The 20,551-nt window shown below is 38.9% G+C and overlaps 1 protein-coding gene across 1 annotated transcript in view; it reads left to right on the forward strand.

Annotated features, from left to right (window-relative positions):
- Positions 1 to 10,258: 10,258 nt before the first annotated feature.
- Positions 10,259 to 20,551, forward strand: part of LOC139184506 (collagen alpha-1(II) chain-like) — a 31,709-nt gene continuing 21,416 nt past the window's right edge. The window contains exon 1 of the mRNA XM_070794437.1: positions 10,259 to 10,967. Coding sequence (XP_070650538.1) covers positions 10,259 to 10,967 — 709 coding nt within the window. The remainder of the gene's footprint in view (positions 10,968 to 20,551) is intronic.

Consider the following 20,551-nt stretch of genomic DNA (forward strand, 5'->3'; position numbering starts at 1 on the left):
TACTGGAGTGGGTTGCCATTGCCTTCTCCAGCCCACATACCTACATATACATAATTTCATCTTTGTGTTTTTCTCATAAAAATTTTTATTTTCTATTTTTCCTCTATTTCCTATTTTCCTATTTCCATTTTTATTTCCTATTCTGTTTCATGTCAAGTTTCCCATTCTGTTTAAGGAATTTGTTAAAAGTGATTAAAGTGATCTGTATGGGGAAAAGGGTGTAAAAACAGCCTATTGAAAGCAGAGGATAAACCTGCCACGCAAGGACAGTCCACTTTTAAAGCTAAGAGCGAATACTTACATACACAGCTAGAGGTTTAGCCCTAGGGCTTTTTATATTATTATTTTAAAGAAATATTAATTTATTTGGCTGTGCCAGGTCTTAGTTGCATCATGTATCTTCTTCACTCTTCATTTGGGCACGTGGGATCTTTAGTTAAAGCATCTGAACTCTTGATTTGTCAGGTGAGATCTCATTCCCTGACTAGAGATTGAACCCAAGCCCCCTGCATTGGGAGTGCTGTAGTGGGAATTGCTAATAATGTACTTTCACAGCCTTGAGAAATTTCATAGAAATAGCACCTGGAAAAATAGCATATATCAAGAAACTGTGTTGATGATTATTTTTCACGTTTTTCTTAGAATAATAGCCTTATTACAGACCCCAAGGCCAGACCCAGAAGGGAGTATGACTGGGCATGGACCTTGGAACACCGGGTCGGCATTAGGTATGAACACTGCCTACGCACTTGCTGATTGTTCCTGAGACTATCCCAGAAGGGAATGGCCTGGGGTAAAAACAAGGAGATCTGGACTATGTCAGTGTAGTGTCTTGGGAAAGAAAGATCAAAGAAAGTTTTGTAGTTTGCAGTTAGAAATAAAAGCTGGACTCAGAGTGGACTCTGCACCTCAGTCCAATAGGGGCTGCAGGTCCCCAGACCCATTGCACCAGATTTCGTGTTCTGTTTTCATTCTCGATGCTTGCTCCTGGGCCTTTAGGGCAACAGAGCGAGAAGTCTTAGTCACTAGACCACGAGGGAAGAACATAGCACTAGTTCTTAAGAGAAAGTAAAAGCAGACAAATGAGATAGAATCTTGTGTTGGGGCTAAACATACATTCTTCTGGGGATGTATTGTTTTGAATGAAAAGGCCTAGATTGCTTTGAACTCATATTAGACAGTGAATGTTTATTCTGATGTTAGATCTGCAGTATATAATGGATTATATTTTTAAGAAGCTTTGACATTTCTTTCATACATATTAGGACCCATTTCAACTCTAAAATCAATTCAGGTGAAGAGTGTCTTGTAACATAATAAATATACAGTGAATTGCTTATGTGTATATTGCATCTCAATTTTGTTCTTATGGTGATTTGTTCAATTAGTGATAATGTAAGATGATACTGCAGGAACTGGCAACCCACTCCAGTATTCTTGCCTGGAGAATTTCATGGACAGAGGAGCCTGGTGGGCTACAGTCCATGGGGTCGCAGAGTTGGACACATCTGAGTGACTGACACACAAGATGATACTGAGTATTGATTTCACAGACTTTAAGGCATCATGATTAATTTGTTAGAAAATTTGAACTTATCAGGTTTCTTAAAATTATGAGATTTATCAGTTAGAATGCTTACTTTTCCCCAGTGTCATCTTAGTTAAGCTGCTCAACCAAGTTGAGCCTCAGTTTTCTTATTAAAATTAGGATTATAGTTTTATAAGGTTATTGTGAGGATCGCAAGTGACTGGATCTTGAACTCTGCCTAGAAGAAGGAGCTCTGTGATTAGTTTTTCTTCTTCAAAAGAGATAGTGAGATAAAGTATCAATGTATATTTCAGATGCTAAAAACAGAGTTTTAAAATATTATGTTTTATATAAGCAATAACCACATTTTTATAACTTCAGAGCAAATAGGCTACAACAAATTCATTATTTTTTATACTCCAATTAAGAACAATAGACACTAAAAGGTGTATTATTGTTTTTCTTTTTAAATTAAAGACATGTTCAGCAATCGTGTTCACCCACAATTTCCATGGTTGTGTAAATTGAATAAGCAATGAAAAATTGTTAAGAAAAGGTTTTAAGCAAAGATGTTTCCAAAAGTGAAGCAATGTCTTCAAATGATGTCACAGGATGGCTATTTGTCCACTTAAGTGTAATTTTGTTTTTCTTCCACTCCCAAGTTTAACCTCCTTTTCCCTTATTTCCCCTTTTTACCCAAACCTAATTATAGATTGGGGTGGTTTATGTTAGATAAATAGAAATAATCATAACTTCATTTTAATTTGCCTCTTGATCACTTGTTAGGGAATCTGATACTAGAATAAAAAATCTTGCTCCTGACCCTATCTTCAAGGTCTAACAAAATGCCTGGCACATGGTAGGCATTCAGAAAAAAGTGATTGAATGTAGGATTGACATGCATCTGGTATGTGCTGGTATGACCAGGTTTATTAAACAGGGATACAGCTCAGAACTAGCAGTGGTGTGCGTGCATGCTAAGTCGGTTCAGTCGTGTCCGATTCTTTGTGACCCCACGGACTGTAGCCTACCTGGCTCCTGTGTCCATGGATTCTCCAGGCAAGAATACATGTCCTCCTCTAGGGGATCTTCCCAATCCTGGTATCAAGCCCACGTCTCTTAATGTCTCTGACTTTTTCAGATGGGTCCTTAATACTAGCACCACATGGGAAGCCCCCTGAGCTAGCAATAAATAGCTATTACCCTGTGGCCCCTCCAGCGTCCCTCCTATATCCCTGGCCCCTTACCTGTGGACATCCCCTGACCCTGGATTCAGTATTCAGGGAGTGGGATACTTTCTAGGCCTCACTCCCAACCTCTGGTCACCCTCAGCTCTGGTAGGCCAGTGCTTATGTCGCATTGTGATATATCTTTAATATAAATCTTCAATTAAATTAATATTCTATGTGTTGGTTTAATGATATCTACCAGCCTGATGGGCTTCCCTGGTGACTCAGTGGTAAAGAATCTGCCTGCAATTCAGAAGACACAGTTTCTATCCCTGGGTTGGGAAGATTCCCTGGAGGAGGAAATGACAATCCATTTCAGTATTCTTGCCTGGAGAACCCCATGGACAGAGGAGTCTGTGGGCTATAGTCCATGGGGTCACAGAAGAATCAGACACGACTAAGCGACTAAACAATAAAAGCCCTAATATAATAAAAAGTGGGAAAAGTAGGAGGTGGATGAGCGGAGGATTCTGAGGAGGATGAGAATGAAAAAGGAGGAAAGTTGAAAACAAAGGGAAGGTAGAAGACTCAGGTGACCTAGAAAAGAACCAGGAGGAAACCTAATGTAAGAAGATCCACCTGCAAGGATCTGTTTCACACAGTCACCTTTCTCAGTGCACTCCATCAGTTCAGACCATCTTCCCAGGATGGTGAGGGAAAGCTCTTTGGAAAGTATATAGTACATGTCTAGAACTGTAATTACTATTTGCAATGCTGACACCATTGTCTGACAAAATATTGTGCCAAACATTTCCCTTCTTTTGCCCTTGGTATTGGCTTACGTTAGGTAAAATAGCATTAGTCAGATTCATATCCAGCCTACATGAAATCCTATTACAGTGTACTCCAAGGCAGGGGGAATCTAAATTGTTTCATTGTGCTTGTATTCCACTGTATTAAATATTGCTGAAAATCTGGTACTTGTGAATCTTTTGGTGTTTTGTTGAAAGGTCTTACACACTAGTTTAGAAAGCCTTAAAGAACTGCTGCTGAATGTGTGAACTGCTTTTGTCTGGATCAGAGCTGAGTTTTGAAAACTTTGCCCTGCTAAACTCTAGAAAAGTGAAAGGAAGTTCAAAGGTCAGAAATGTTTGGGAAGTACAATGTGTGTTAGAATATTCAATTTCTGAGAAGGCATGTATTTTTTTTTAATTAACTTTTTTAACACCAAGTTTCCTCAAACTTGACTCTCGATTTTTTCATGGAACATCTAACATGGGATAGGAAGTTTGAGAAATGCAAATGCTGGCACAGGGTATTCATTTTTGGATCTGTAGAGGATCTGCCATGCATTTGGAGATAGGCCAGGCTGGCAAAACAAAGACAAATATGGCCCAATGTTGTCCCTGAAAGGCTAGAAGAGTCGATACAAAGCAAATGATCTCACAGAGTTGTTTTGGTTTGTTTCTTAATTGTGGGAAAACAAGAGACAAAGCAACTGAGCAGGAAAGAAGGGAGGTTAGGACCCTGTCTGGAAAATTTTCCTTGTGATAAAAGTTTTGCTGTCGAATATATTTGTGCAAAGGTCAGATATTGGAGATTTATAAAATAGCCAGAAAGAGAATAAGACGATCCTTTCATGCTTCCTCTTCTAAAATAATTTAAAATACACCCCGGCATTATTAATGCCTATTTCAGGATGTTGGATATGTGTTTACATGTCTTCCTTACAACAGGTCACTCTCATTTCAGATAGTTTCATGGAGGGCAAGTAGTGGCCATGAAGATAATCTGTATTTGTTTTCCTTTCACACAAATACACACCCACAATTTGGGTCTCAATTGGACATCTGTTTAGATCCTAGCTCTCTTTGCATGGCTGGACAGGGATTTAATAAATGTGCTGGGTTTCCCTGGTTGTGAACTTGTTTTTTCCTGTATCCAACATGCACACTGGCATGGGCTTTATTAACTAGTCATTCAGTGGATAGGCAGTGGGAATAGACTGGACTCGATGTGGTTCCAAATGTTGCTGGCTTTTTCAGCCTTAAAATCAACTGCCCGAAGACATCCAAACGTCTTTGGTGTGTTTCATACATAGCAAATACACTAGGTGTGCAGCAGCGCCATGACAAATGCTGAAGGGAAATGGTGTGTGTGTGTGTGTCGGTGTGTGTCTGTGTGTGTCTCCCCCAACCCCCGCCTCAGAAAAAGAGATGGTGTGCCCTCCACTCTACCAGTCAATTCATATACATCATTTTCTTTACATTTTACACCAACTGTAACAGGTAGGTATTACAGGGTTTTTGCCATTTTTACTGGCGTGCAAACCGGAGAACAAAGAGGTTGGGGGGTTATCCCAGGTAAGAGGTGGAGTGAGAAATAAAACAGGAGTTGTGCTTCATTCCAAAGCCTAAAAACATTTTCCACTTCATCCACTACAATGCTAGAATAATGGGATGACTAAGACATATTTTGTATTATTCTAAAATAATTCTAATTTAGGGTGCTAAATTGACAAGAGTTATTTTAAGCAAGATGTATTAATACTTTTTTTCCTAATAAAATCAGCATAACATTACTTACATTGTTCCAAATGGTTCTAAACAGAGTTCGTCATTTCTTTACTTTTCTCCTTTTCTCTGATAAATTCGTTCTTTGAAATAATCAATCCACTTCCTTTTGAATAAGGAGAGAATGGGCTAGAATTTAGGGTGGTACTTGGAACTCATCAATGTATGCCCTGTTACTCTTGGGAGACACACACACACACACACACACACACACACACACACACAAAGGGACAGGTTTTCCAGAATCTTTAAGTTGACCTTTAATATTTAATGATTTAGAAAGAGTTTCATCATTGAAAATATTTTGCCTAGACTACTGATTAAAAGACAAAGCACTGAGGCTGAGGTTTCTTTTTATGGTACTGACCATATGCTGTCCATAATGAAACAAAAGGAATGAAAGTTAAAATAAGCTATGTTTCAAATTGATTTTTTTTTTAAGGAAAAAACTTAACTTCTGAGGAATGACACAATGAAATAAGATTTAGAGGGAAATAAGATGTACCAATGGTTCTTACGGAGAAGGCAATGGCACCCCACTCCAGTACTCTTGCCTGGAAAATCCCATGGATGGAGGATGCTGGCGGGCTGCAGTCCGTAGGGTCGCGAAGAGTCGGACACGACTGAGCGACTTCACTTTCACTTCTCACTTTTCTGCACTGGAGAAAGAAATGGCAACCCACTCCAGCGTTCTTGCCTGGAGAATCCCAGGGACGGGGGAGCCTGATGGGCTGCCGTCTATGGGGTTGCACAGAGTTGGACATGACTGAAGTGACTTAGCAGCAGTGGTTCTTAATTAGGGGCAGCTCCTTTGAGAATTTGGTGAACACTAACAACTCTCTTTTAGAAAAATAGAAATATACAGTCACATTTTATATTCAGTGCATGTTAGTCCCTGAAACTCACCTATAGACCTGACTTGGAAGCTTTGATGTAGTCCTGAAGACCTTGAAAAATAAACAAACAAAAATATGTCTAGAAAGAAGGGCAAACGTGACATAAGTTCTCAAGATAACTTCGTGTCTCTATTAATCTGTGATTCCAATGGCTCAGTTTTTAATGTTGATCTAAAATCCTTGCCCCAAGAATCTTGTTTCCTATTTGAGACCTTAATAAAAATTCCCGGAGTATTAACAGCCTGAAGACTTCTGCCTTTCTCCTGTAAGAAAAGCCAGGGAACCTAAACCACAGGATTGGAAATGTTTGTATTAACTCCAGAATTTCTGTAGTCCAACATTTTCCAAATATTACTATGTACACACATCATCTGGGGATCTTCTTAAAACATATCATCTGGTTCAGAAGATCTGGGGATGGGATCCAGGATTATGCAAATTCCCAGGTGATGTTGATACTATTAGTCTATGGGGCACACTTACTGTTAATAGTAAGACTGGTTCTTATCTTTACTGCAAAGCACTTTAGAGCAGCCCCTCCCATCCTCCTGTCTTACATATCTTGAGCTGTCCCATCTCACCACTCAACTAGACCCAAAACCTATACAAAGAGGAAGATGTCACCAGGTGTTACGTAGAGAGAGTAAACTGACTTTTTTCCTTTGTATAAGACCAACAATGATCTGAATTTTGTATTAAATAGTTCTCTATCTACTTCTGTGGTACTTAAGGTTTGTTGTTGTTCAGTCGCTCAGTCATGTCCAACTTTTTGCAACCCCATGGACTGCAGCATGCCAGGCTTCCTTGTCCTTCGCCATCTCCCAGAGCTTGCCCAAACTCACATCCATTGAGTTGGTGATTTCAACCAACCATCTCGTCTTCTGTCGTCCCCTTGTCGTCCCCTTCTCCTCCTGCCTTCAATGTTTCCCAGCCTCGGGGTCTTTTCTAATGAGTCAACCAGGGTGGCCAAAGTGTTTAAGCTTCATCTTCAGCATCAGTCCTTCCAATGAATATTCAGGGTTGATTTCCTTTAGGATTGACTTGATCCGAGATGGATTACAAGTAACGTATATGAATGATTTATCTCTTTAAATGAGAGAAGACTTAAGATTTTCCCTTTAAAATCATTGCTTTCAAGAGAAGAGCAAGAGGTGGAATCAGAGTTACCAAGTACAGAAAATTACACTATCACAATTTAATAACTGATGCCAAGCCCATGCATAATTGTATCATCAATGTGTGTGCTGGAGTTAAGAACCACCATTCTTCTTTATAGATACCACTGCCATCCTTTGAATCTTCAAGATATGAATGAGTCAAAGATAAACAAGGCCACTGATCAGAAAGATAGATTTATTTCTGAGCCAGAGAGTAATTTCCTGTATGTTAGCAACTGGTGAAAAATTTGTAGCAACTGGAGTTATTATATTTTAAATTAAGAAAAGTTTAGTAATAGTTCCTAAAATGGGGGGGAGGGGGTTGCACAATCCAAGAATATGTCACTTCGTGTTCGAGAGAATGAAAATCGTGACTTTCAATAAATGTTCTCATAAAAAATATAAGGATCGTATTCAGTTTATTTTTAATAATATAAACACGTCTTTCACTATCCTACTTTATGTAAGTTAGGTGAAACAAAATTTGTTTTGACTAATTGTTTAAAGAAAATAACACGACCATGCAAAATGATAGTCCAAACTCAGCATAGAATAAAATATATGTCATATAACATTTTCAGCTTGTTTGTTTGTTTTTTGGCCATACCACATGGCTTGTGGGATCTTAGTTACCTGACCAGGGATCGAAACCAAACCCTTGACAGTGAAAGCCAAGGGTCCTAACCATTGGACCATCAGGGAATTCCCAGCTTGTTTCTGTTTTAACTAGAGTATTTACTTGAAAAGCATGGCATTGTTTCTTTTAGAAATATTCACTTCCCCTGTCTACATGCACCAACAATGATTCCTTCCTGCCTCTCTACAGTTAGAACTCTTATCCAGAAAGTTAGCAGGCATGAGATCGCAGGCACAAAAAACTACCAATGGAAGACAACGGAAGTATTAAAAACTGTGGAAGAACAAATGGGGAATCACAAATAATTTTCAACCTACTTCAATGTTTTACTTACCATTGTTATATTCTCTTATTTCAATTTTTATTGTAAATTATGGAACATTTCAAAATGTCAGATACCCATATACCCACGATCTAGTTTCAACAGACGTTAACTTTTGCAAGTTTGGGCCATTTATGACCGCATTCTGTTACTCCTTGGTTTACTGTGATATTATGTGTTTGTCTCAGGGAAAATAGCTTGTTTGCTGCAAATTGAAGTCTAAATGATAATCCTTTTTCTGTGGGCTTAAGATAGTTTTTGTTTGGGTTGATACTATTTGAGATGAATTATCCTTTCTTTGGCTCTTTTCTAGTCATGGTGCTTTGATACATAAATTTAGTTAAGCAATTGTATAATCTTTTCTATAACATTCTGGGCTTATGGAAGTTTAAAAATATGATCGACAAATGAAATGCTTACACTTGCTTATTCAATATCTTTTTCCATTGGATTTACATAAAGTCTTACCTAGTGGAACCCACTTATAATGAAATCTTTTTTCCTTTTTACATATTATATTTAAAACAGCTATTTGAGTTAGATGATTCTGTGCTTTCCATGATAAAGTTAGTGGGTTTCTTTTTCACTTCAAAAAAGCGCTTTTAGTTTTGAGTTTTCTATGAACAAGTTTCACTATATACATATATATATATAAAACATGTATTATATATATATTTAAATGTATTTTAAAACACTTAATTGTTCATAAGGTTCAAATTCATAATCTTTTCTATCTCAAGGCACATTTTTCATGATTTGCAAAATATCTGACTTTTCCCTTATACTGTGACTATAAATTTTGAAAACTCAGTTTTCAAGAGCTATCAGGAATATTTAAATATAAATAAACTTGTTAATTTTTGTTCTTTATTTCTTGGTCAAGAGGGTCAAGATGGCTTAAGATTTCTGTTCTTTAAAACAGAATTCATGAAATCACCTGTTTTAAGCTGACGTACAAATCAGTTTCTTTGATTCCTATCTGTTTACTACATTACCCATGAAATACTACTGACCTCTCAACTCAAAATACTCACGTAAGTGTAGGACATGACAAAAGGCATAAAATATATTTTATTCAATTGTAGTTTATAAAGAAATTTTAAAACTTGAATCTTTCGTATAGCCCTTGAGTTCAAGTGCTCTTGCAAATCTAATTTATGTAATACATAAACTGTTTAAATTGCATTTGACTTATCTTCTATAGTTGACTAAGGAAAGGATCCTTTAGGAAGTGCCAATTCATTAGGGAACATCTGATGAATATTTTTCACTTCGATTGAATGACTTTTTACATGGAGATATATGCCACCATAAATGAAATACCACTATGAGGGAATCAGACTGACCTTTGCCAAAAATTAATTACGTTTTCACACAGAAACAAAATCTCCCCGGACCTCCGCCCCCATCCTATCTAGGTGCAAGACGCCATGCTTGGCTTTCAGAGGATATATAGGTATTCAGAAGTAGATAAGTAGGCCAGTCAGAATTTCCTGCTAGGTCATCTGGCGAATTCTAAGTACCGCTCAGTATTTGCTTGAAAATTTCCGGAGATGAGCAACTTATTACAGCCTTTACCTTCAAGGAATTAAAACCCAAGTGGAAAGGGTTAGGGAAGCATAAATCCCTCTGATTCTAGACGACAGTACTGAAAATGAATACAGAGTACAATAAAAATAACTACTGTGTTTGGAGACGGCCCGCCGCATTTCACAAAGCGCTCTCACCCAAAGGCAAGGCCTATAAAGAGGTTCAGAAAGACCAGGCTGTCCAAAAGGGGGCGAAATCAAATCTGGACGAGGGTGGGCACCTGGAAAAATTGCACGGTGGAGACGGCATCGGAGACGGGCCTCGAGGCACCTATAGCGTTGCGCATAGGGGAGAGGCCACTCGGGATGGAAAGCTCCCCGCTTGTTCTAACGGCAGTTACACCAGGGGCCCATTCTACCAGCCAGGTTTTTAGAAGACCCCTGCAAATGCAGGGGTCCGACCTAGGAGGCATTTCCGCTGTGCATTTGGCTAAGTTTGGATTTGACGAGCGCACGGTGAGCTCGGGCTCGCGCAGGTGGGCACTCTCTCCTTCCCTTAGCTCTCCTGACTCTCCACGAGACGCTCCCACCCGAAAAAAGCGGCCGCTCCCCCGCAACAGATTCTGGCACCCCGGAGCGGCGCTGCAGTGTAGAGAGACCTGGGTCCGCCCAGCCCCAGGGAGGAGGCGCAGCGCCCAGCTCACGCACCGGGCTCTGGGAGCCGCTTCCCGCTCCCTCCCTCCCGCGGCGGCGGCGGCGGCGGCAGCAGAGGCCAGAGAAGGGGGCGGGCGAGGGGCGGAGCCTGGGAGGAGCGGCAACGGCGGCGGCCCGGGCGGCGGCGGCAGGTGTGGACCAGGCGGAGGTGTGGGGTATCCGCTCGCGCCCGCGCTAACGAGAGGCCGGGACTCTGGGGTCCGGGCGACCTCCCTGAAGGTGCTTCGCGTGCGGCTTCGACCCGCGCAGAACTTGGGGCGCGGGCCAGGGACGCTCTGGTCCGCGTCCGGGGCCGAGAGGAGAAAGACGCGCGGACCGAGAGGAGAAGCGGCGACCGGAGGGCGGCGGAGGCTGAGGGGAAGCAGGATGCCGCCCCTGTTTGGGCTCCCTCCTCGCCCCCGCGAGGCCGCGCGGAGCTTCATCGCCCCAGCCCTACCGGCAGGTAAGCGAGGAACGCGCGGGAAGCCAGGCGAACTCCGAGTTGAGAGGGAGCTTCGGGGCCTGGCACACGGCAGTGCGCGCCCGGGTCCGAGGGCCGCGGGCGCCTGAGCGAGGATGCTGCGGCCGGGTCCGGCGCTTCCCGGGACACCGCGGCCCTGGCTCTGCGCAGAACCGCCGCCTCCTCTCGCCCACATAGCAGGTTGTTTCCCTGGCAGGATCTCCGAAGTCCCAGGTTCTTCGCTCTCTTCCCCTAAACCGCGAAGAAGGAAATATGTGGGTTCAGGGGCGAGTGCGGAGCGAGAGCTTTCAACCAGTAATGTTTCACGAGAGCCCAATTGCTATTTAAAATTACTGCCGCTTTACAACTTACGCGGCTTTCCCCTCTTAGAGTGAAGAGAAGTTGGGCGTGTGTGTTACATCCCTTCCTGGTAGGATTAGAGTTTGTTTTCGCCACGTACAGGTGGGAAAATGATGCGTTGTAAATCCTGGCGTTTCCAGCAGTACTTCACTCCTGGAAGAGCCAGCGATCCTACAGCGAGACAATGGCTGTCGCGAAAAACATGACAGAGACGTTCGTTTAATGCCGCTTTGGCAGGGGAGAAGTTAAGGAAAACTTGAGCGTAAGTGACCTGTTAACCGGGTTCTTGCGGGACCGTTTTTGTTTCTGCGTAAGTGGTACTAGGACTACGAGTGACCGGTCAAGACCTACACTTGGGTTGGAGTTGAGGCTGTGGTTGAACACCCCTCATCATTTTCTGGAGTCGGGCCTTTCACCTATGTTCATTGAAATCCAGGCAGCTTTGAAGTGAATTAGGAAAATGATCCTATTTTTTTTCCTCTGGAGTTTATTACCTCTTCATTAAAATGTTTCTCTCATGGACAAAAATATGAACAGTATTCTGCTTATACTTTCTTCTAAATAAATGTTGCTTGAATCCGTAAAAATATGATTGGAAATTGACAGCCAAGTTTAGATTTAGTTGTTGTGAAGTTTTGTGTTTGGCTGGGGAAGGGACTGACTTTTAACTTACTATTCAAGCCTAATACTGATTATTTTTTCAAGCCTAATGCTGCTTATTTTTCATGGTCTCCAGACATTAATCCTTAAGTGAAGGCCTTTATCTTGATTTTAAGAGATGGATATAAAAGTAACAGTGGTTTAAGCCCGTGCATAAAAACTATTGCCGCCCCCACTTCTTTTCTTAATTTTTGATAGAGCCTTATGAAAGTTGAACAACTTCCGTAACTTAGGGTGTAAAAAACCGCGTAAGTAGAATTTTAGACCCCGAAATGAAAGTTTTTTATTTGTGTTTATCTTCGTAGAATTATCAGACTTTATGAAATTATCAGCATGTGATGTTTATCTTTATTCATGCCATATTAGGACTTTGTTGTAGATGCGGAAATATTGTCTACATAATAGGTAAATGTGGGGAACCCTCAAGAAGCTCTTTTAAAAAGTACAGTTATTCACTAGGTGAAGTTTTATAGCTCTGAAAAGCCTGCATCAGACACAAAGCTTGGACTGATAATATGAACTGTTGGCAGTTTTTGAAATTTTAAATAGATGATTAAGAAGGGAGGTATAAAATGCTTTATTCTTGAGCATGTTTTTTAAAACCCAAGTGGGAAGAAAAGTTAAAGGTATTGTTTTTGTACAGTGTAATAACTGGATAACGATTTTAGAAGCTCTAGAACGCTTGAGGAAGTAAAATTAAAAGGTAGCATAAAATTATGTATTTGTACTTTTAGAACTTTAATGAGAATGCATACTTGTAAATCTCAAATCCTCAAGTGAACAGTATTAAACTGAATGAAATAGAATTTTTCTGCATATGATTTTTACTCAGGTTAAAAAATATTTATCTTGATTTGCCTTAAAATTTTTAAGTTATAGTTACATTTTGTCAATAGCTATTTTGGATAATTCCAAGTACTTTAAATCATTTACATTGACAGTTTTCTTTATTAATAGATTTGTAAGATGTCTTTTATTTAGGACATTGATACTTAATGACAGTAAGTGTCATTAATTTTTTATGTAATTTACATTTACATTTTATGTAATTTACATTGCCATGGTTTTTCTTCATTTAGTGTATCTAGGTAGTTTTAACATATAAACATCCAAGGGGTCCCACCAAATTTAAACTGTAAGAAAGAAATAGATTAAATTCCTGATTACTAGCATTTCAGGAATGAAATCTAGCTTTAAGACCAAATGGCTTTTTGAAGACATTTTAGAATACATATAAAGATATGATTTTTAGTGTTCTTTTCTAGTTCTTTGAAATCTTAAATTAGCAAAAGAATCAATAATTGCATCTTAACAGTTTCTTCCTGTATTTAATAGATTGTTTCCTTAGGAGTAAGCTCCTAAGTGTTTTAAACATTTGTATGAGAACAAGAAAGTCTGTTTTGTGTTGAAACGTATTTCTATAGACTAGGAAAAAAACCAACTTGTTGAGTCTAGAGTAGGTCAGTCTTAAATAAGAAACAATGAAATGTGAACTTTGTATTCTGAAGTGTATTTTCACTTGAGTACTTTAAAATTTCGTCCTTTTTTAAAAAACCTTTGTATAGAAAGTAAACCAGTTATTGCACTGGTGCAGTATAAGCTCCTTAATGTGTTTGCTTTATTCAAGAGTACGGAGACTTTTTTCTCTATATCTTATGTGTGTAGTCCAGGCAATTATCAAAATATTTTTGGTGAGGAATGAAGGGGGCTGGAAATCCAAGTATGATTATGGTGTACATTTGTGTTGGTTTGAAGCAAGGAAAGGGTGAAAAAGAAGAGTTTGGGGTCAAAATTTATACACATCAATCAGATTCCCTAGTGCTTTCTTCTTCATTGTCTGATTGACTCTTTAGCCAGTTTGTAGTTACTGAGGCTAAAATACACAGTGGATACCAAAAAATATAAACTGGTTTGAAAATCCTTTCTCATGGCTTGATCAAATATTATCTATATATCACTTTCCAAGCTATTCAACAGTTGAGGACAGTTTATAAATTAAATGTATTATAAAAGTTAAATAATTTCCATTTGAGAGAAATGCCCCTTTTGAGGGACTTACTTTTTAAAATCGCAAATAGCACCAATCCTTTGAGTAAAATAAGAATAGTTATGTTAATTACAAATTATATTTTTAGAAAGGGAAAATGTAATTTTTATTGGCCTTGGGGGCATTCAGTTTGTGGCCCAGTTTCCATTTCTCTATCTGCCCTGCCTCTTACAAAGCATCGAGTACTGAGAGAGGAAAGACTGTGAGGAGAAAATTAATGAAACAAGCTATGTGGGCTGAGCATAGTTCTGCCCTGTAAGCCTGTGTCCGCATGAATTCAGAACCAGAAGAGAAATTCTGAGAGTCAGATTCCACACTGTCCTCTTACACTGATTCCAGTGGCAGGAAAGGGAGTAGCCATCTTCTGCCATTTACAAAGCCAGCTTCAGATCCACAGCAAATCAAACCCACGAAATCTTTTAGTCTTGTCTAGTTCAGCCCCACTTCCTTGCCAAGGGCATAACAGCTGAAGTTAAAAGACTTACATTCAAACAAGAAAATTAGTGCCATTTGTTTATAGGCAGTAGCCTTGTTCTTACTGCTTTCAACCTTAATTGGAAAGAAAAAAAAACAAAACCCAGAATATTATTTGATTATAAAAGTTTTCCAGGGTAGTATGCAGGAGACTGTGGCTTAAGAATGCAGTTAGGTTTTTCACTTATCTTGAATTACTTATGGTTTACATTGTAGTTCTCTGGTTTGTGTGTGTGTTGGGGGTGGGGTGGGGGTTACAATTTGAAAGTGGCGAAAAGTACAATAAAATGGTACATTTTAATATAACCGAGATGATATGGCATTGCTCATGTAAAAGCTATTCCAATACTGCTGAAGTAATTCTCTGTTGGACTTTCTTCCTTGTATCGTAAATATAAGTTCTTTGCTTAGAAATAATCCTGATTCTGAGAAGAGTAGCAGGAAAGGAAAAGAACTATGTCTAAAAACCAGTGTCATCTGACAATGGACATTTTAAGTTGTCTTTGTCAAATTTCAGGTGGACTTTGGCCTCATTAATAAATTGGATATGTATAAAATACGGTAAATCAGCTCGGAAAGGCCTTTATCAGAAACTTGTATGTATGCTTTTCTAGTTGATCTAAATATGACATCCAGTGGTCAGTAAAGACCAATTATTATTAGACATTTGAGGTGAAACTGTTTTGGAGTTTAAAAGTTGATGCAAGTAAAGAATTGGTCCCCCTTACAAAGTCAAACTGGTAAAATCTTTCTAAAATAAAATAGCCCGAGATTTGTGAATTACAGTGCATGTTTGAGTGAAAATTCAAGTCATAAAACCATTATTAAATAACCTTGTGGAATTCTGGTAATTTTTTCCTTGTTTAAATCTGACCTTTTACCTATCATCTCGACTTAATTAACTTTAAAAAAAAGTCTCAAGAAACAGTAAGACTAAAGCAATGAAGGGTGTGAGAGCTCTTTGTTGTAAAATCTACCTAGAGTGAATGAAAAGCCTTATAAACTAGCATTTAACTGGCTTTTTACTAGAATGGATTTTCAAGTAACCAACTGGTAATACTGTCACTTGACATTTCCTTTAAATATTCTGTGCTATAACTCAAAACTGATTTCCTTTTTATAGGTAAGAATGGAACTCTATTAAATTTAAAAAAGCAAAAGAAACAATTTATAGCTTACAGCCTGACTTCTAATAGTTTAAAATACTGCTGCTGCTGCATGTTGGCCAGCACCCTAATAATAAGATTCTATGTTGTTTTATTATTTATTTTTGTTTTTTGAATTAGGATTTTTTAATGAAAAGAGTAACATTAATTTCCTTCTTAAGTGAATATCTTTGTGTATTAACTGTCAGTTATAACACCAATAGTTTGAATTGTAATTTGAAGTTAAAAAAATTATAGGTTAGTACCTGGATTGATGTGTGCTAAGTAGCATTTTAATTGCTTCTAATAATTGAATAATTAACATTTTATTATAGCTCTTTAATATCTGGAAACAAATTACTAGTTTCATACCAAAGAGGAAAAAATATGACATCTTAATCTTTAAATATTAAATTAGCCAAATAATATTTTCTTTCAGTATTGTGGCTTTTCAATCAAAAGTACTAAAAATATCTTTGTCAACAAAAGAAGGCTATATAGAAAGGTAATGAAAAGAAATATAAAATAAGAGACTAACCAACTGGATTTTTTTAACAGTCTGGAGAAATAGCAGTAAATCATATTTATTGATGAAGATGAGCTAAGCTTTTGACAGAAGTCAGTTTCCTTTTAAAATAAATGTATTTAGTAGTTGGTAACAGCTCATGTTCTCTTTTCCTTTTTTTATTTAACACATTGTGGCAAAGAGACCAATGATACTAGAAAAGTAATTTATCAATCAGTTAAGAACACTTCTAAAAACATTTTTTTGAAAAGTAAATCTTCCTTCTAAAGATGTTCATTATACTAACCATTAAGTGTTAGTAGAAAATTTTTGCAAAATTTAGTAAAGAATGCATGATATAAGAACTATATATTTCAGAAAAATACATGGATGGCTTTATTAGCTCACCTAAAAATGTAGATTATACTGGGAATATTAGACTATAAATGGAATAGCATAGTTTATTATTGCTTCTTTTATTTCAGAACTCTCATGTTAATCTAGAACTAACACAAAACTTTTCCAGAACTGCCAGGGTCGGGGTTCATCTAGATCTTTTCTCAAAAACAAATATTAAAATGTGTCCAATTCTTCTAATTACCAAAGCAATAATGATGACAATTATAGCTCTCTTTATTAATCATTTTCTGTGTGCCATGTTTTATTCCACGTGCTTTATCTGAATTACCTGCAGTAATCTTCACAACAGCCTTACTGTTGCCAGCCCAATCTGGGCACCATGACTATTCCAGTTTTATAGACAAGAAAACCATGGCCTGGTGAGAATAAAGGGTTCAAACAGCTAATAAAGAGTGTGACTCTGAGATACAAACTAAACTCTTTCCTATGCCACCTCTCTGTTCTTGATTACTGTGCTGTACTTCACAGTTATTAAGCAGAATATTTGTGGAATTCTTGTTAAAAAAAAACCTGGGAGTCATTTATAGCAGTTTGAATGTTCTCAGCTATAGTACTTTTTTTTCCTTTACTTTTTAGAACTAGTTCAAAGCCTTTCGTGTCCAAGTTTGACAGATGACATAGAAGAGATACAGGTAACAATGTTTGTGACCAAAAGAAATAGGTAGTATCTTTAAAGAACTAAGCCTGATTTTTAGATGACTTGTAAATTTTCTCTGAAAATCATTTCAAAAGCCTGTATAGACAGTTTTTTGTGGTTGTTTTCTGGAACGGTGACACTGGAATTGCAATATAGTTAAAACCTCTGGAACCCCTAATCCATGAGAGGTGTTCAGTGAATATTTTTTGAAACAATGAATGTAGGGAATGAGTGAAAAGAAGACATTTCTTTGTCCAGGAAAGTTGTAATATGTGTTTGTGTGTTGAACTGTGGTAGACAAGTTGTGGGTAGTTTACCATTAATTGTGCAGCTGGTACGGCACCTTCTTGAACCTCAGTTTCCTTTTTTGGGAAATTGGAGTAATTACATCTTCTTCAGTTATTGTTGTGAACGTTAAGTAAATGATCGTTCACTCTTCTTTATTGTTAAACCTGACCTTTTGTGTGGGTACAAAGCCTATAGGAGATGTGAGGATTGAGGAAAATCTGTCAGAGCCTACCATAATTAAGGCATGAGTTTAGAGCAGAGTTCCTATAACTGAGCCCACCAGAGAAAGAGTAAAGGAATGAGGTGAAAAGTGGGCTTGAGCAGTGGAGGAAGGGACTTGTGTTCCAGTGCTGAATCTTGATAGTATTGACTTGTGGCTTTAGGTAAGCCACCTGAGCTGTTGATGTGTAAACTGCGGGCACACCTCAGGGCTGTCTAAGCATCTCTGAAGTGTGGTCCATCTTAACAGCTCTGCTTGCAAAGTTTCAAGTGCCTCCTGCCACAGTACCTCTTCTAAGGAACTTAAGGGAACTCCCCTTTGGAGAACACTACCATTCCATATACACAGCCTCCACACCCTCCTCTCTTTCTCTCTCTTCCTTGCTTCGTTTTACAGGTTAGCACTACTTGGACCTAAGCTTTTCCTTTAGCACCATTCTCCATTTCCCTTGGCTTCTTCCACTGCCCTCTATGATGGCAAAAGAGATAGGGACTTGTTAATTTTTTACTTTGTAAAAGTTAAAGATCCTGTACTCCTGAGCAGGATAATTGCAAAGGCCCCTTGTCACGCCAGCATTTTGTGGTATCTGAAATTCAGTGTAGGGACACAGGAAAAGAGCAAAAAGATCAGGCTAAAGAGTGGACTGAGTCAATTTGCAGGCTGAACAAAACAAGGATTAAACCACAGAGAAACAAAGAGAACTTTAATAATAAAAAAAGAAAAGAGTTCAGAGGTCAAAACAAAAATGTTAAGGACAAAATTAGACAAATTAAATTTACATGAAAAGAAAGTAAAAATGTAATGGAATTGAATGGAAATTAATGGGAAAGTGACATTTAAATAGTAAAAATAATTAAAACTCTATCTTTTTTTCATCAGAATTCCTATTTTGAGACCCATTGGAGCAGAGTGGTTATAATCCAGAAAAGCAGACCTTTTATGTGCATGGGAAAAAGAGGTTACGAGGCAAATGACATAAAAAAACATTCTGGGACACCGCCAAATCCAAGCATTTCAAGTGAGATTTTTGACAAAAGAAATTCTAAAGTAAAGCTATTTAAAAGTAGGAAATCATTTTCTGTTTTGTGTCTGAAATGAAAAACAGGGACTACACACACAGATTGAAAGTCACCTGAAATTTAAAATATTAAAAAAAAAAAAAGCCAAACAGACAAGTTTGTCACCAGAGATACTTCAAAAAAATCTTTGGAATCCAAAAGCTAGTATAATAGAAACAGTATGACAAGAACAAAAGAAACTTACAGAAATAATAGCAGATGATGAATTCTGTTTAGGTCATCGGGAACCAACGTAGCTGCTAGAACCTGTGGTACTTTAGAAAATGATACTGCTTCTGCTGCCAAGTCGCTTCAGTCGTGTCCGACTCTGTGCGACCCCATAGACGGCAGCCCACCAGGCTCCCCGTTCCTGGGATTCTCCAGGCAAGAACACTGGAGTAGGTTGTCATTTCCTTCTCCAGTGCATGAAAGTGAAAAGTGAAAGTGAAGTCGCTCAGTCGTGTCCGACTCCTAGCGACCCCATGGACTGCAGCCTTTACTAGTTTATGCATAATCATGTATAAGAGTGAACACAGAGGAAATTAGTGAATGTTACTAGTTACCTGCTCAATCTAGCAGTAACTTAGTTAAGTAGGTTACTGTGGATAGAAGACTCTTTACATTGGTTTTTGCTGTTTCTCTCCTCCACCCCCACTTACAGATACCACTCAGGGGAATGGGCTTGGACTTTAATGTTGGGAACCTTGTGTTTGAGTCTCAGCTCAGCACTTAATTTCTGGCTCTGTGATTTGAACAGGTCTTTTAAAAGCTCTCTGCCTCACTTTTTACGTTCATTAAATTGTGCTGCGTGCTTAGTCGCTTAGTCGTGTCTCTGACTCTTTTCAACCCCATGAACTGAAGCCTGCCAGGCTCCTCTGTCCATGGGGATTCTCCAGGCAAGAATACTGGAGCAGGTTGCCATGCCCTTCTCCAGGAGCTCTTCCCAACCCAGGGATTGAACCTAGGTCTCCTGCATTGCAGGTGGATTTTTTACCATCTGAGCCACCAGGTTAATACTAATCTAATACCTTCCTCACGGGGCTGTGGTGAGAATCAAATGAGCTCATGTATTTTGTAAGTATAATTGGATGATTTACTGTAATAGAGATCTTTCTGAATTTATTTCCAATGAGAAAGTGTAAGTTGCTCAGTTGTGTCCAACTCTTTGCAACTCCATGGACTATACAGTCCATGGAATTCTCCAGGCCAGAATACTGGATTGGGTAGCTTTTCTCTTCTCCAGGGAATCTTCCCAACCCGGGGATCGAGTCCAGGTCTCCCACATTGCAGGCGGATTCTTTACCAACTGAGCCACAGGGGAAGCCCAAGGATACTGGAATGGGTAGCCTATCCCTTCTCTAGGGGATCTTCCCAATCCAGGAATTGAACCGGGTCTCCTGCCTGCACAATGATAACTTTTGATAGTAGTCAAGATGGTGGTGGTGATAAAAAACATTTCCTGAGCACTCCCTGTGCCACAGGCACTGTCCTACATGCTTTAATAATAAGACTCTAACCCTCACAACAACCGCATGAAACGAGTACTGTTATCATCTCCGTTTTACAGATGAGGAGACTGAGGCCAGAGAGGCAGCTGGAGTATAGCAGTTGGGTTGCCCAGATAACCATGTCACCTGTAAACCAAGTTTTCCCAACCTTGGCGCTCTTGACATTTTGACCATATAATTTGTTGTTGTGGGTGCCTGTCCAAGCCTTGTAGAATCTGTAACAGCATCCTGCGCCTTTACTCAGTTGTGTCAACCAAAACTGTCT

This window comes from Bos indicus, chromosome 8 (assembly GCF_029378745.1).
Source record: "Bos indicus isolate NIAB-ARS_2022 breed Sahiwal x Tharparkar chromosome 8, NIAB-ARS_B.indTharparkar_mat_pri_1.0, whole genome shotgun sequence".
Taxonomy (NCBI): domain Eukaryota; kingdom Metazoa; phylum Chordata; class Mammalia; order Artiodactyla; family Bovidae; genus Bos; species Bos indicus.